This window comes from Zootoca vivipara, chromosome 15 (genome assembly GCF_965207765.1).
Source record: "Zootoca vivipara chromosome 15, rZooViv2.hap1.1, whole genome shotgun sequence".
In the NCBI taxonomy this organism is placed as follows: Eukaryota; Metazoa; Chordata; class Lepidosauria; order Squamata; family Lacertidae; genus Zootoca; species Zootoca vivipara.
In genome coordinates, this window is record NC_142598.1 from 37716680 (window position 1) to 37732658 (window position 15979).

Genomic DNA, 15979 nt, shown 5'->3' on the forward strand with positions numbered 1-15979 from the left:
CTATGTATTTCTAGAATAACCAAATCAGTAATCTTTGAGAGAACTGTAAAAACCATTCTGAAATTTTATTATTCCAAAAATGAAACCTTCATCTGATTGTAAATATTAAGATTATGCCAGCAAGAATGTAAAAAAAAAAATTAAATCAAGCCTTACTGACCAGTGATTTAAATTGTGATTTAAATCCATTTGATTTAAATCAAACCCACCCTGCAAGAAATGTAAATAAATTGTTTCATGGATGCTTAGGACAATATTTTTGTTATATCAAACACATTTTCTATCGGGGGGGGACGGACCATTTTTAACCAGAGGCCAGTGCCTCCTCCCTCGTGCGCAGCCTTTTGAGTGGAGCAATCCATACAACTTAATACAGTAGACCCCACAAACATCGGAGTTCGGCACACACACACACAAATACTGTACACTGTTGCATCCTTGCATTGAACTTCAACAATGCCTTCCAGGCAAGCAAAAAACACTTGGAGGCTGGTGACAGGCATCCAATCTCTGCGCCCTGCATAGTATGATATATGCCTTCCCACATTGGCAAGCTGGAGGGGGGGAGACACCACAGTTTAAAATTTCCCATAACCTACGAAGAGCAATTTGATATTGTTTCGGCACGTTTAGCTTGCAAACCTCTTTCTCACTCTAGTCCAAATCACTGAGATATCAACAGGAGGAAATAAATTTGGTTAGCTTAAATCGTAGCAAAGTCCGTTACAGCAGCGGCGGCGTTGAAACCAAGGCAGCATGTTGGTCCCGCGCAAGGCCAACTCTCGCCATGTCATGCAGCAAATAGTGGTGCTTTGATGAGCACCATTCAAACATGGAGCCAATCTGCAGGTGTGAAGGCGAGGGGAAAGGAAAAACAGTCGGGAAAACTATGGGCGGGGTATAAATAATAAAAGTGGTTGTTGTTAAAAATGCGAGAACAAGATGGATTTCTGCAACTACAGTGGTACCTCGACTTACGAATAACTCTACTTACGAATGTTTCTACTTACGAACGGAGCTCTGTCCGCCATCTTGGATGCGGTTCAGATAGGATTTTTTCGACTTACGGATTTTTAGATAGGGCTGCTTCGACTTACGAATTTTTTCTCCCAATGCATTCCTATGGGATTTGACTTACAAATTTGTTCGACTTACAAATGTGCGTTCGGAACGCATTAAATTCGTAAGTCGATGTACCACTGTACATACAGGGCACTGCCATTCACAAAAGAAAGAAGGATTTAGGGCAGGCATAGGTAAACTTGGCCCTCCAGATGTTTTGGGACTACAATTCCCATCATCCCTAGCTAACAGGACCCAGTGGTCAGGGATGATGGGAGTTGTAGTCCCAAAACACCTGGAGAGCTGAGTTTGCCTATGCCTGGTTTAGGTCCTTTTCTGCTTCTTGGCTTTCTCTTGTTGGCACAGTTGGTAGGTTTGTTTCTGTCCTCTTGACAAAAACCTCAAATTTGATCGCCGTGGGACCCATTCCTGGAATCACAAGTGTTGGCCTGCCACCTTTGCAACTGTTGGTGTTTCAATTGCAGTACAGTCTCTAATAACACATCGGTTATTTTTGATTTTTGTTTTGGGTGACAGGCCTAGCTTTTCATTTGGCTTAAATGCTGCCAGCTGGGTAGTTGTTGCAGCCTGTGAGGGCGATGGGAAACACAATCCATGGAACTCTGCAAGTCTGTGATCCTCTTCTCAGTAAATGCCCCAAATGCTCAATACAGTTATTTTAAACTCTATTAAGGATGTGTTCTTAGTTTTAGATTTTGATTTATGTCGAAATTGTTTTCTATTCGGTTGTGTCTTTTTTGATGTGGTTTATGTATTGTTTGTGACTTTTGTAATTGTGCTATTGCTGTATTGTTTTGATACTCGACTGGAAGCCGCCCAGAGTGGCTGGGGAGACTCAGCCAAATGGGCGGGGTACAAATAAAAAAATATTATTATTATTATTATTATTCATGTGTCACAAGTGTTGGGGGCTCTGGGGGCAGAAAGCGGGTGCTGCTGATGTACTTCTTGCCCTGCTTCCCTGTTGATGGTTCTGGAAATTGTAAAAGGGAAATACATTTTTTGCTTTGGCTAAATGAGATCATAGTACAGCTTCCATTTATAGCTTTTATTACTAACAGCAGTCTTTGAAATTTGCAAGGCACCAGGCGCATTTTGCACCTGGCTGTCGGCCATGTGACAATGCCCAGGTGACAGGTCATATTGCCCCCGCAAATGGCAACTAGGCATTCAGTTTAGGTGACTGTAATCCTGGTTTAAGGAGCCAATTGGCGCCTAGCTTGCATCATAGCTGCCAAGTTATCCCTTTTTTTAAGGGATTTTCCCTTATGCTGAATAGGCTTCCTCGTGAGAAAAGGGAAAACTTGGCAGCTATGGCTTGCATATCATGAGTTTCTAACACTGACAATCAGTAGTGTATATTATACTAACCCCCAATGACTCACGGATCACTGTGGAGAGGGGGTACTTGCCTCTCCTTTTGCCCTCCCTAGATATGTTTCAGGTTTCTCCCTTCCTTAGCTAATTGGTTCTTTTTTTTTTTGTCAATGATGGCTTTTGATTTGATTTCATTTTGCTATAAATTCTGACCCATCGCTGAAGATGAAAGAGATGGCGTCAACGACTTCTGTAACCGTTGGTGTCTTAGCACACAATTTAGAGAGCAATTGCGAAAAACAAGGACATTTAAATATACGTCTAAGTTATTTGGTATAGTTTGTTGGCATTGGATAACCTATCCAATCGGCACGGTGCCAGTTGCAAAGGCTGCAGGGTTCTCCGTTTCGATTGCCCATCTGGTTTTGAAACGCAATTCAATCTTTCCGTTCTCCTTGTATGGCCATTCATGACGAAACAGCCAACGCTTTATTCTCATCCCACAGGTTTCCTATGCGCGACCGAGTTCAGCTTCCATTAGAGATGCAAATCTGTATGTCAGTGGTCTCCCAAAAACGATGACCCAGAAAGAATTGGAGCAGCTGTTCTCCCAGTACGGACGTATCATTACTTCTCGTATTCTAGTGGACCAAGTCACTGGTAAGTGGACAGCTGTTGCCTGCTATCTCTCTCGCCTTTCTCAGCCTAGCAGGTTGTGAGATATTCCACCTTCCAATACAGCAAGCCTGCCTTCAGAATATATCAAAGGTATATATGGGCCAGAAAATGCAATTTTCTGCCGGAGTTTTTCATAAATATGCATGGACTAAAATAGATTGTAGAGTGTAGTCAGCCAACCCTGAGTCATTTCCACCTCGAAGGTGCAGGTTTTGAAGCCTGTTTCATGCCTTGTAATAAATTTACAGCTGCTATAATCCCCATTTCCAAGCCGCCGAGTGAAAATAGTCCCTGTACTCCTTATAAAGTGCTAATAAACAGCCTTAAAAATAAAATAAGGAAATACAAAATCTTAACATGGAAGTGCTCTGCTGTTATCTTAGGTTAAGTCTACATGAAATGCAAACTAGTAATTGCTACTTAGATTTATATATATATATAATGTTGCATTATCCTAGTGCTGAAGAATATTAACTGTGAGATCTAGAGGAAAACAAATCCCACAGGTTTTTTAAAAAAACAAGTCTGAAAGGCATATTGATTTGATGCATAAATATTAAACTCAGTCTTAACTCTCCAGGCACTGCTATCCTAGTAAGCATATTGCTCGATAGTTTTTCTGTTTCTGATATAATATAATCTCAGTAAAGTAGACTAATCCGTTAGAGGGGCTGGAGGATGGAGCACCCTTTCTCGTTATTAAGGGTTCAGGGACCTTCTATTTTCTCCCAACACATTTCAAATCCTAGGAAAATATACAGCAGGCTTTCCTATTATTATTCTGCCGTAATTTCCTAGCGTTGCGCGCTAGATAGCGTTTTCTTCAATGTCATGAACAAAATTTAAATGGGACCAGGTGACTTTGTGACCATCAGCTGCTTATGCTAAACCAAGGTTTTGATTTGAACAGAAAGTAGGTTTCTGTGCATGGGTCCCATTTCAGCCATGGAACTGCATATGCAAAGGCTAAGTCCCGCACTTTTCCGTGTATAAGACTAGGTTTTCTTATTAAATAATTGTGTTAAAGTTTGAGGCTCGTCTTATACATGGATAGTGCATAGGGGGGATTTTCTTAATTTGGAGTCGTCGTCCCCCCAAAAAATAGAGGGCGTCCTATACACGGGGGCGTGTTATACACAGGAAAAATTCAGTATGTACAGTGGTACCTCGCAAGACGAATGCCCTGCAACATGAATTTTTCGCAAGACTCATCTGATGGTGACTCGCAAGACGAATTTGTTTTGCGAATCGCGGTTTCCCATAGGAATGCATTGAAATTTAATTAATGCGTTCCTATGGGGGAAATTTTTTTCAATGCATTCCTATGGGAAACAGCGATTCGCAAGATGAATTTTTCGCAAAACAAATTGACTCGCGGAATGAATTAAATTTGTCTTGCGAGGCACCACTGTAAGAACATAACCGTACCGATGGATCACTCAAAAGCATGTCTAGACCAGCATCCTATTGGGCTGTGGTAAACCAAGAGGCAAGGTTAGAGTACCACATATTAGTTATGTCCATAACCATGGTTGCAGCTGTATTTGAGCAGATTATTCTGTATTGCAACACAGGGGTTTGTTTTTGTCACCATCAACATAACCACGGTTATGCAGACATACTTTGTAGAGAACGCTGCATTATCTGCAGGCCTGCTGTTTTGTCTGCTTTTTAAAAAAGATGCATTGTTGCAGTATTACACGGGAATTAGCCACTGAGCCTAGGGCTTGCTGATCAGAATGTTGGCGGTTCGAATCCCTGTGACGGGGTGAGCTCCCGTTGCTCGGTCCCAGCTCCTGCCAACCTAGCAGTTCGAAAGCACGTCAAAAATGCTAGTAGATAAATAGGAACCGCTACAGCGGGAAGGTAAACGGCGTTTCCATGTGCTGCTCTGGTTTGCCAGAAGCAGCTTTGTCATGCTGGCCACATGACCTGGAAGCTGTACGCCGGCTCCCTCGGCCAATAATGCGAGATGAGCGCGCAACCCCAGAGTCGGTCACGACTGGACCTAATGGTCAGGGGTCCCTTTACCCTTTACCTTTAATGAGTTTTTTCAGGGTTCCCTGAAATTCCCTCTTCAAAAAAATATAATAGCACATTCCAGGGGGGTGTTACTTAAAAACAATGTGTGTTTCTAAAACATGCATTCAATTGGGAGGATTGTAAAGTTTTCCTGTGCTTTGGTAGACTCTGGAACTTCAATGCTGATTAGGGCGTACTCCCAGTTAACATTGCAAAATGGAAATCCACATTAAAATTAGTCCTGTTGCTGCATGTGGGGATGCCTCCCTCCAGCCTGACTCCTTGAAGGAGGGTAGATGCAGCTGCAACATAACATAGCCATTGACTAGGGCTCTCGGTAGAGTCCTGGTGTTGTGTGTTGCCTTCTCCCCTGCCGTATGCATTAATCCAGTCCCTCCTGTATGACACATGTGATTTTACATCTCGCTGCTCATAGCGGTGTGTGCAAAATCGGGAATAGCCCGAACCTAGGAAAGGCAGGTCCAGAGAATTCTCCCTCTCCACCACACACAGATTTGTGTCGGCGTTGGGCAGACAAAGTAACCGTGTATGGAAAAGCGAAAGGCAAATAATAATAATTCACGCGCAAAAGCAAAATGGCGTGGTTTTGAGTAGAAGTGCCTGATTCTGAAAATTAACCAAGTCACCTAATATCATTGCCTTATGTTGTACTAATTAAACAGTGGCTTTCAGGGGATTCAGGCAGGGGGTTTTGCCCATCCCTACCTGCCAACCTAGCAATTTGAAAGCATGTCAAAGTGCAAGTAGATAAATAGGTACCGCTACAGCGGGAAGGTAAACGGCGTTTCCGTGTGCTGCTCTGGTTTCGCCAGAAGTGGCTTTGTCATGCTGGTCACATGACCTGGAAGCTGTACGCCGGCTCCCTCGGCCAATAACACGAGATGAGCGCCGCAACCCCAGAGCCGGTCACAACTGGACCTAATGGTCAGGGGTCCCTTTACCTTTACCTGGAGATTCCAGAGTTAGAACCTGGGGGCCTTCTGTGCCTCCAGAAGGCTATGATCTTCTCTGATCCCTTAAGCTTAAGTGTTAACATTACGTTGAGTGTGAAGCAATTTGTGTACCGCTTAATAGGTGGAAATACCACTAAACCAGAAGTTTCCAAACTTATTTGGCCTACCGCCCTCTTTTCAGGAAAAAAATTACTCAGGTGAAGCCTGATGGCTCAGTCCCATCTGCCCCAAGGGTGGGGCTAGCGCTGCAGCCCACCTGCCATTGGCTAAATAGGCAGGCAGGCTACAATCCACTTCCCAGGCCTGGGTGAAGCCGAAAAGAGTTCCCCCAAGCCTTGGAAACCCCTTGCCTCCAGCATGATCACCGGATCCAGGGGAGGCCTGGTTGCTGCCTCCCAACACCTCCTGACCTGACAGTAAATGTCATTACACAACTGATGAAACTGGTGTAGTAAGAACGGGTTTTCCAATTTTCCTTTCCTTATGCTACCACCTCCCGCTTGTATTTCTTCAAGGCCTGCCAATTGCATACAAGGTTGCTACCACCCCCCTGGATCGTTCCAGCACCCGTCTGCCCCCCACCCCCAGAAGGGCGGTATTGCCCACTTTCGGAAACACTGCTCTAAGCAGTCTCCAGAAAACTAAACAACAAGGACAAATGTTCCAAAATTATGCAATAAAACAATTAATGCAACATACTAATAATATTATATATATATATATATATATATATATATATATATATATATATATATATACACACACACACATGTAGCATTTTCTTCTCCTCCTGACACACCTCCCCACTGAAGATATTTCTGCCTGCTGGCGCTTCTTTAAGACTCAACCCATCTTTCCTGGGTCTCACCAGGTCCTGCACAAACTCACAGATCACCCCCCAAAATTGTGCATTGAAGAGGGTTCCTGGAACCTGCTGACTTCACCCTGGTCTCTCAATCTAGGCTTGCTTTTTGGGGAAGGCACCACAGTTGATGGGGCTCCCTGGAGCAGCCCACTGTTGTGTCACCTCCAACATTCCAGCTGTTGCTGCACACAACCAGGACCAGGCTACAGCGGGTTGGATATGATGGTGAACCACTTCAGAATATTCAGCACCGCAGGTGTTGTTTTTCGGGTCACCCTTTGTTCTTACCCCTAAAGCATGGGGCCACCGCAGAAAAGGTTATGTACCCATTTGTTAGGTCCTAACCCAGGCATCCCCAAACTGCGGCCCTCCAGATGTTTTAGCCTACAACTCCCATGATCCCTACCTAAGAGGGCCAGTGGTCAGGGATGATGGAGATTGTAGTCCAAAGCATCTGGAGGCCCAAAGTTTGGGGAAGCCTGTCCTAACCCCTTGACTCCCTTTCCTACGACAACAGGGTTTCCCAAACTTGGCTCTCCAGCTGCTTTTTGCACTACAATCCCAATTTTCCATAACCCACTGGCCTTGCTAGCTAGGGGTGGTGGGAGTTGTAGTCCAAAAACAGCCGGAGACCCAAGTTTGGGAAACAAGTGTGTTACAACCTTGGTGGGGGCGGGAATGACCTCTTCAGCTTCTGCAGATGGTCTTGTCCTCCGTTGCTTCACATGGCTTGTTGGCTTACATGTAGCTATGAAAATGGGTGTGCTGGGTGGGTGGGCATTGTTTGGGAAGAGAGCAGTGAACGAGCCTTCTACCTTTATGCAGGAGTTTCAAGGGGTGTGGGCTTCATCCGGTTTGACAAGCGGATTGAGGCAGAAGAAGCCATCAAAGGCTTGAACGGACAGAAACCTCCGAGTGCCACAGAGCCAATCACTGTAAAGTTCGCCAACAATCCAAGCCAAAAAACAAACCAGGCCATCCTTTCCCAGCTGTACCAGTCTCCAAACAGAAGGTACCCCGGACCTCTAGCTCAGCAGGCTCAACGTTTTAGGTAAGTGGAAATGTACAGTAGCCCCCTTGAGACCCCAACCATTCAGTCTGAATTTTCCTTTGAACCAGGTTGTCCTCTCTCTGGTAGGAATTGCTTTTCCTCATATGAGAGTTATTGAGTTTCTTAAACTTTTGTGTGTGTCTGGAAGGCATAGCAGTAAACACTTATTTAACAGCACTGCAATCTGTTGGCAGCTATAAACAGAAGAGTTTAAACCACTAATTAGTAACGCTTTAAAATGGGGAAACATTCTTTTTTCCAACCAGGATTTTAGGGTTATTTTTAAACTTCTAGAGCAAATAATTCTACTAAATCAGATATCCTTTCTCAACCATACAATCCTCTTTATTTAAAAATTTGCCTTGGACATTGTTCACGCTTCTCTACTTTCTGGATCATCCTTCTAACCTTGTTCCTTCTTTTTTCCTGTGGGGGAAAAATGTGGGTTTTTTTGTTTTTTTAAGTAGTTTGCACAGTTTTTTGTGTGGGTCTCTGTTCCTGTGACACAGAGCTTTGCAGCCATATGTTTTTCACTTGTGATATTTTAGTGTACTGAAAAGGACAGATGGTGTGAATTGAAACAAATACTGTGTTGATCTACATTCAGTAACCGCTTTGGGGTTTTCTATTTAGCGCCGTGCTATGAGAGATTTTGTGTCATGTGCGTATGCACACTTGCACATGCATGCTCTAAACTTTGACACTGGCTTGCACTAGAATCCGGGTTTTCCAGGAAGGTTATAAAGAGTTGGAGTCGGCCGAGAATTGCTGCAAAGTAGAGCAAAAACAGAATTGGATGAGTTGGTGTCCTTCAAAGAGAAGCAGAATACTCACATTGGGCGGGGGGGGGGGGGGTAGGGGAACCTAGGCTTTGCCAGGACTTTAATTTTAATGTTTCAATTAAGCACCTGGCCAATGGCATGCTTAAACGAAATCCAGGCAACTTCTTTGCATTTTGTTCCATTAACTTTGTTCACCCTTAAAAGCGTTCGTCCTGGCGAGCTCTTCTATCGGAGCAAAGGCAGTTGTTTTTATTCAGTATTCAGTGGATTTTTCTAATCTTCCCGGAGGTTTTCTTTTGTTTTTTTTTGTGTTTTTTTCATCAAAAGGATACTCTTGTCAAGCCGCTGAATATTGAATAAAAGTAGACTTGCCCTTTCTCCATAGGCAGAATGCCTGCTCCAGTACTGAGTGCCGGGGCAGAGGTAGCACTGCTCAGAAGAGGAACCCCAGAATGCCCTGTGCCTGAAGTTAAGGCCATTGGGGAATGGCTGCACTGACATGAAAAAGAGGTAAAGAAACTCCTGCAGAAATGGCGACTGCCAGGGTTGGGACACACAAACTGAGCAGTCTTTCTCCAAGATCCCACCAGCCCAGCTTTCCCCTAGATCACCTGCACGCTTACAAATTGTGAGTGATATTCATTGTGTTCCGAGTGGGGGCAGCTGGATCTGAAGGGGAATGTGGCGTTGCGTGCTGGAATACGCAAATTTTGTTGTTGTTTAGTCGTGTCCGACTCTTCGTGACCCCATGGACCAGAACACGCCAGGCACTCCTGTCTTCCACTGCCTCCCGCAGTTTGGTCAGACTCATGTTGGTAGCTTTGAGAACCATTGGAATACGCAGTACTTGTTGGGAAATGTTGGGATGAATTCTGAGAGCTGCCATTACTTCTGGGTACCTGCATTCCTTAACGACTTCCAGTATAGGCTTGCTTTGACCACTGTACCTTTCTTAAAGTTTGAAAGAGAGAGAGAGAGAGAGAATATGTTGGCGTTGGCGTATCGAGGGTACCAGACATCCCCCCTAATAACTCACAGAGCACTCAGAATTTTAGTTTGGGTTTTGGCATTATTTTGGCCACAACTTTATTCAAATACAAATTAAATGTGAGTGTTGGCTTGGGCATTGGTTAATCCATCTGTCCCCCGCCCTGGACAGATCAGCTCCGACTTCCCTAGCCGTATAGGGAAGTCAAGTAAACACCCCATGGGAGAGGAGGTAACTGTGTCCAGGCACTCTCCCCCCGACCAGAAATGCTCCCCAAGGCTCATGCTCTGTAATGGCCCCAGCCCTGCCCATTGCGGGGGTGTATGGACTAGAGCCCCGGAGCCCCAGGATTCCTTTAACGGAATACTTCTATGTGGAGCGACAATTTAATGAGGGGTAGGCACCTCCATGCCAAGCCCCTCCACCAACCAGAATTAATAACCAATGCCTAACCGCCAACCTAACAAGTTGTGACGGTTTGCTAAGCAGTAGGCAAAAACCAATGGCAAGAGCCAATTGGCAAAATTCCTACTTGGCCCTTGCAAAGCAAGCGACCCCATGACAGGCAAAGCAATGTCAGGCTAGCCATTAAGAAAAGGCGGTGGGCGGGAGGGAGATCCGAAGCTCTTTGCAAAAGTGGAACAAACTGGAGGACGCTGAGGATTTAAGGGTCAGTACCTGCCAATCAAACTTGCTACATGCTTTTCTCCCCAGCAACCCAAAAGGGTCCTATTACATTCACTCCTTCTCCACCGACACCACCCCCAACCCTGGGGCTGTCTTTAACCCCTTCCGCAACCCTCGCTCTCTTTGACTGGAGAACGCACTTTATTGCCAAGGCATCCTTCAGCACTAATTTTGTGAACCGGAGTGGTTTCCCCCACTATTAAGTTTTCAAATGAGATGGAGCCTTCTAGAATCATAGAATCGTAGAGTTGGAAGAGACCACAAGGGCCATCCAGTCCAACCCCCTGCCGAGCAGGAAACACCATCAAAGCATTCTTGACATATGCGTGTCAAGCTTCTGCATAAAGACCTCCAAAGAAGGAGACTCCACTACACTCCTTGGTAGCAAATTCCACTGCCGAACAGCTCTTACTGTCTAGATGTTGTTGGGACTTCAATTCCCACCATCCCCAGTCTGCAGAGCCTGCGGTTAGGGATAATGAGAGTTGTAGTCCAACAGTAAATGGAGTGGGCAACCATGACCACCCCTGGCGTAGAGGATGGGCAAGATCTCCTTGGCTCATCCCAGAGGGACTTGGAGATTTTCAAAGTTCTTCCCCCCAAATTGAACGTTTTTTCTCCCGAACCCAACCCAGAGCCCGTTAAAAATTCAGAACCCCCATTCCATTGTCTTCCATCACGTAGTAATGTCAGGAAGCAGAAATGGCACACAGGGAGAGGAGAAGGACGTGTTTCTCTCTAGGACTTCTGCAAGTGCAGTAGCTAGACTGGTCTATGGGACTTACAACCCAGTGTACCTGCTACTCAGTGTATCAAAGTGGAAAAACTACCTTCCCTCTCTGTTGACTGCTGCTCCTACTGCCATTTTGTGGAACAGCATGGGTTAGTAGAGGGCAGGGAACTTAAGGCTCAGAACTTGATCCTAGCAGCTTTCAAAGTTTTCTTCTAGTTTAATTTCCACAAGCCCTTGAAGCCATTCTTTGAATGTGACACAGGAGAACTTCGGCACCTCTGATTCTAGTTCTTGACACTGCTGCCTGTGACTCGTAAGCTAGTCGGACTATTTTCAGTGGGTGTTAATTACCGGTTGCATCCTTTGGCAGGCCTGGGCAGATAGCGGGAGCCGCCCGGTACACTTGCCCGGGACATCGGAGGGCTAAGCTGCCCGTGGGTTCCCCGCCAGGGATGAGCTGCTTTTTTGTTTCTAACAAGACTCCCGTCCTGGGCTCTTCAAGGGCCTGTCCTTAGGATTGTAGCCTATTCACTGCTGGGATAGGATAGATCGTGATGCAATGCAGAAGATTTTCAGGTGTGCTTAATCAGCTCCAATCTGGCACTGGAATTCCCTCCCCAAAAAAAGACACTGTGACACCTATGTATAATAGCTGTAGCACAGATAACTAGTCACAGAGGTTGATAAATTATCCTCTTACTCAGTTCCCTCAATTAAAACTTTTCCATTTTAATTAAAATTCAATTAAAAATTAAGACCATCAGTTTCACTTGGACCCATGTTTCTGATGGCATATTACTTCATGCCCAAGCACTTTGCTCAACAGCTTAATTCAGTGATGGAGAACCTATGACACGCGTGTCAGACGTGACACACAGAGCCCTCACTGCTGGCATGCGCCCCATCGACCCATTCACGCTGTTGTTGTCCCCCCCCCAAATTTGTTCTCCCACTCCTCCTCACGCTACAGCTTGTCTCCGCTGTTAAAACCCGGATCCTTTTTTGTTGTTGTTGTTGTTGCTGGTAGCCAGAGATTGGTTTTTTAACCCTTTCTGTGCTGTTTTTTCCTGGCGCTTTGGCAGACTATGATTAGGTGTAACAACATTCGTTTTTTAACTCGTTCTGTGCTGGTATTTGGCCGCTTTGGCAGACTATGTCGGTGCTGCATGTTAGTTCCAGCGAATGTATTATTCGTCGTTTATTTCTGTTCTCTTTCCCCCCAAAAAAGCGCAGCAGCTTTGGGGCACCCCCCCAAAAAAAGCAAAGCAACTTTTGCACCCCCCCAAAAAACCTCCAAAACTTTGGTCAGCAGCTCCCCCCCAAAAAAACTCAACAACTCTGGGCACTTTGTGATAAATAAGGGGTTTTTGGTTTGGTTTGGTTAAATAATTAGTTTTTGGTTTATTAAATAGAGTTATATATTACAATTATACATATTTGTTATTTAAACTATAAATATCGCGAAATGGTTTTTTTCTCGAAGTGACACACCACCTGAGTTATGCTCGGGTTTTTATTGCGAATTTTGAAACACCAAGTTCAAAAGGTTGCCCATCACTTAATTAAAACACAAGGCAAGTTTTTCATGCTTTATACTAGAGCAGGATGAATGTATCAACACATTTGCTGTCTGGAATTTGCCAGAACAATATAGTTCCTTGATAATCTTACCCTTTTTCCATCTTACCCTTTTTCACATTACATAAATGTAATTTGCAGACTTTGGAATCCAGAATGTCCTGTAGCCTCTTGCTCTTACTTCTGAAGTGATTTGAGAATTATGCTGGTTTCTTTTAATCTGAGGTCTCATTTCTAAGTGTAGGTCTTATCCAAGATTTTAGGGGATTCCCACTGTGCATTTGCCAGTGTCTAGATCTGTGGTATTTATACCTTAACCTCCCAACGAATGTTACATTTAAAGTTATATTTAGAATACAGTAAAATACAGTAAAATAGACCAGACTTAACATATACCTACCTTTGCTTCGCCCTAATAAGTTTTCTGCAAGTTATCAGATACTCGGGCTGCTACTCGGCTGCTCAAATTTTGGGCCGCCAAAGGTCTAGGAAATATTCCTGGTCCAGAATGGCTGCCCATGTTTTCCCTTCATCTTAGCCAGGCACCCCCAAACAGCGGCCCTCCAGATGTTTTTGACCTACAACTCCCATGATCCCTAGCTAGCAGGACCAGTGGTCAGGGATGATGGGAATTGTAGTCCAAAACATCTGGAGGGCTGAAGTTTGGGGGTGCCTGATCTTAGCTCTGTCTTGGCTGCACTGGTGGCAGAAGCAGGAGTCAGTGGGGAGAAAAGGTGTTGCAAGCTTCTCAACTCCCATCCCAAATGTTCAACAGTTAGGACACGAGACTTAAGATGTAAAGGTCGTGTACACCTGCGTTATTTAATTAAAACCTGTACCTTCAACATAAATTTATGTTCCCAGTAGAGCTGGGAGATACCTGGTTTTCAACATTGTGATATATCACCAGCTAAACATCGTGAAATACTGATATATCACGATGTCTGGAATAAGGCTGGAGCTATGTAGAGCAGGCATCCCCAAACTGCGGCCCTCCAGATGTTTTGGCCTACAACTCCCATGATCCCTAGCTAACAGGACCAGTGGTCAGGGATGATGGGAATTGTAGTCCAAAACATCTGGAGGGCCAAAGTTTGGGGATGCCTGATGTAGAGGCACTGGCTGGCTTTTCCCCACATTGTAATTTTTGCATCACACACACACACATACACACACATAGTGATTTGCAATATATTGTCAGGTCAAACATGATGAAACCTATAGCATGATACAGACTTTAAACTGGTTATCGACTTTAAACCGATATCATGAAATGGAGTTTGAAGCGGTTTTTGGATAATCTATTTGATACATCGCCCAGCCCTAGTTCCCAGAGCAGCTCACTAATAGTAAACAAAAAAAGTGCAATATGATAATTATTGTAAATTAATTATAAAGCATAGACATCGTAAGTAAAACTTGCAAAAAAAAAGCTTTAAAACTGTATACTTAAAGAGGTATCTTAATGCCTGTCTCAATTTGATTTGGAAAAGTGGGAATCCTGCATTCATTAATGCAACTACCATTGCCCCCCCCCGCCCCCCCAAGCATTGATATTTATGCTTCATCAGTCAAGGTTAGTTCTTTGCTGCTAAAATACCATGTAGAAGTTGTGTGTCAAGTATATAGAAATTTCAGGGTTCAGAATAATGGTCTTCATTATAGAAATACATGGATTCTGTTTGTTTGCAAATAAAGTGTTGCTCTTGCCCAGGGGTCAGCTAACTTTTTCAGCAGGGGGCTGGTCCACTGTCCCTCACACCTTGTGGGGGGCCGGACTATATTTTGAAAAAAAAATGAACAAATTCCTATGCCCCACAAATAACCCAGAGATGCATTTTAAATAAAAGGACACATTCTACTCATGTAAAAACACCAGGCAGGCCCCACAAATAACCCAGAGATGCATTTTAAATAAAAGAACACATCTACTCATGTAAAAACATGCTGATTCCCAGACCGTCCGTGGGACAGATTTAGAAGGCAATTGGGTCGCATCCGGCCCCCGGGCCTTAGTTTTGGGGACCCCTGCTCTTGCCCCTCTTACTAGTTGGTGGTGGCATGTTTTGGATTAAAGCACGGCAAAATGGGAGCAGTTGGAACTAAGAGACGGTTGAATTGAAATAGCTACACTGATTATCATTAAAAAGGTGATAGCAAGAGTTTGAAAGGTTGTATGGGGCAGACTTTTGGGGCAGACTTTTAAGCAAGCATTCAAGAGCAACAAACACTCCGCCTTACAAATATTCTCTCTCCGTGGCCACCGACCAAGTAAATGCCCAGAACTTTGTGCGTGTCGTTAATTGCCTACTGACAACCTCAGATTAATTTGATGAATGTTTGAAGACATCTAAAGGCAGCCGTGTTTAGGGAAGTTTTTCATGTTTGAAGTTTTATTCTGTTTTTAATGTTCCTGTTGAAAGCCGCCCAGAGTGGCTAGAGAAACCCAGCCACATGGGCAGGGTAGAAATAATAATAAATAATAATTATTATTATTATTTTTAACTATTATTTATTTATTTCTTCACCAGTAAATGCTGATAATTGCCTAATTGACAGAATTCATGTATATCCCCCTGCCGAAAAAAATGAAGAGATGTGTATCCCTTGGCATTCACAAAACTTTTATTTGATTACAATGAATCACATGTCAGTTTAGCTATGAAATTTGCTGAAAAGCAAGCATAGGCAATAGATTTTGATGGGTTGCAAAAGTGATTTTAAAACCCTGTTGATGCTCATGATTTGCTTGTTCATCCCACGATCGCATCTAGTCTGAGTTGAGTTTTGTTGCTTTTTTAAGCCTCACTAGGGCCAACAATGAGATGAGGAGCACATACATGGAAGTGTGTAATGTGGTTTCAGAGGCTATTCAAGACAGGTTTTCGCCAAAGGCAACTGAGGGACATAAGAAACAGTGTTCCTATTGCACCACTTCCAGTTTTCATATGATGTTTTCATCTCCAGAGGATTTCTTTCCATAAAAAGGCAACGATTAATTCCAAGACTTTGTCACTGTTCATACATCTCATGTTGAGGTGATCAGAGTGTTTTCATAGTGACAACTTCCCTTCACTTGAACAATTTGCGTAATTAAGTAATTTATTCCATAGGCTGATAACATCAAGTGCTTAACATAGTCTTCCATTTACTTCTATAATTGTGCAAATTAGTTTGTGCATAATTACCCGCAGATATTTGAAGGTTGCAATAGCTAGGTC

General features: G+C 43.9%; 1 protein-coding gene across 1 annotated transcript in view; it reads left to right on the forward strand.

Moving 5' to 3' along the window:
• The window catches only part of ELAVL2 (ELAV like RNA binding protein 2), a 124115-nt gene that overhangs the window by 99481 nt on the left and 8655 nt on the right, over window positions 1-15979 (forward strand). The window contains exons 5-6 of the mRNA XM_035140883.3: window positions 2907-3060; window positions 7765-7990. Of these exons, the coding sequence (XP_034996774.1) occupies window positions 2907-3060; window positions 7765-7990 (380 nt within the window). The remainder of the gene's footprint in view (window positions 1-2906; window positions 3061-7764; window positions 7991-15979) is intronic.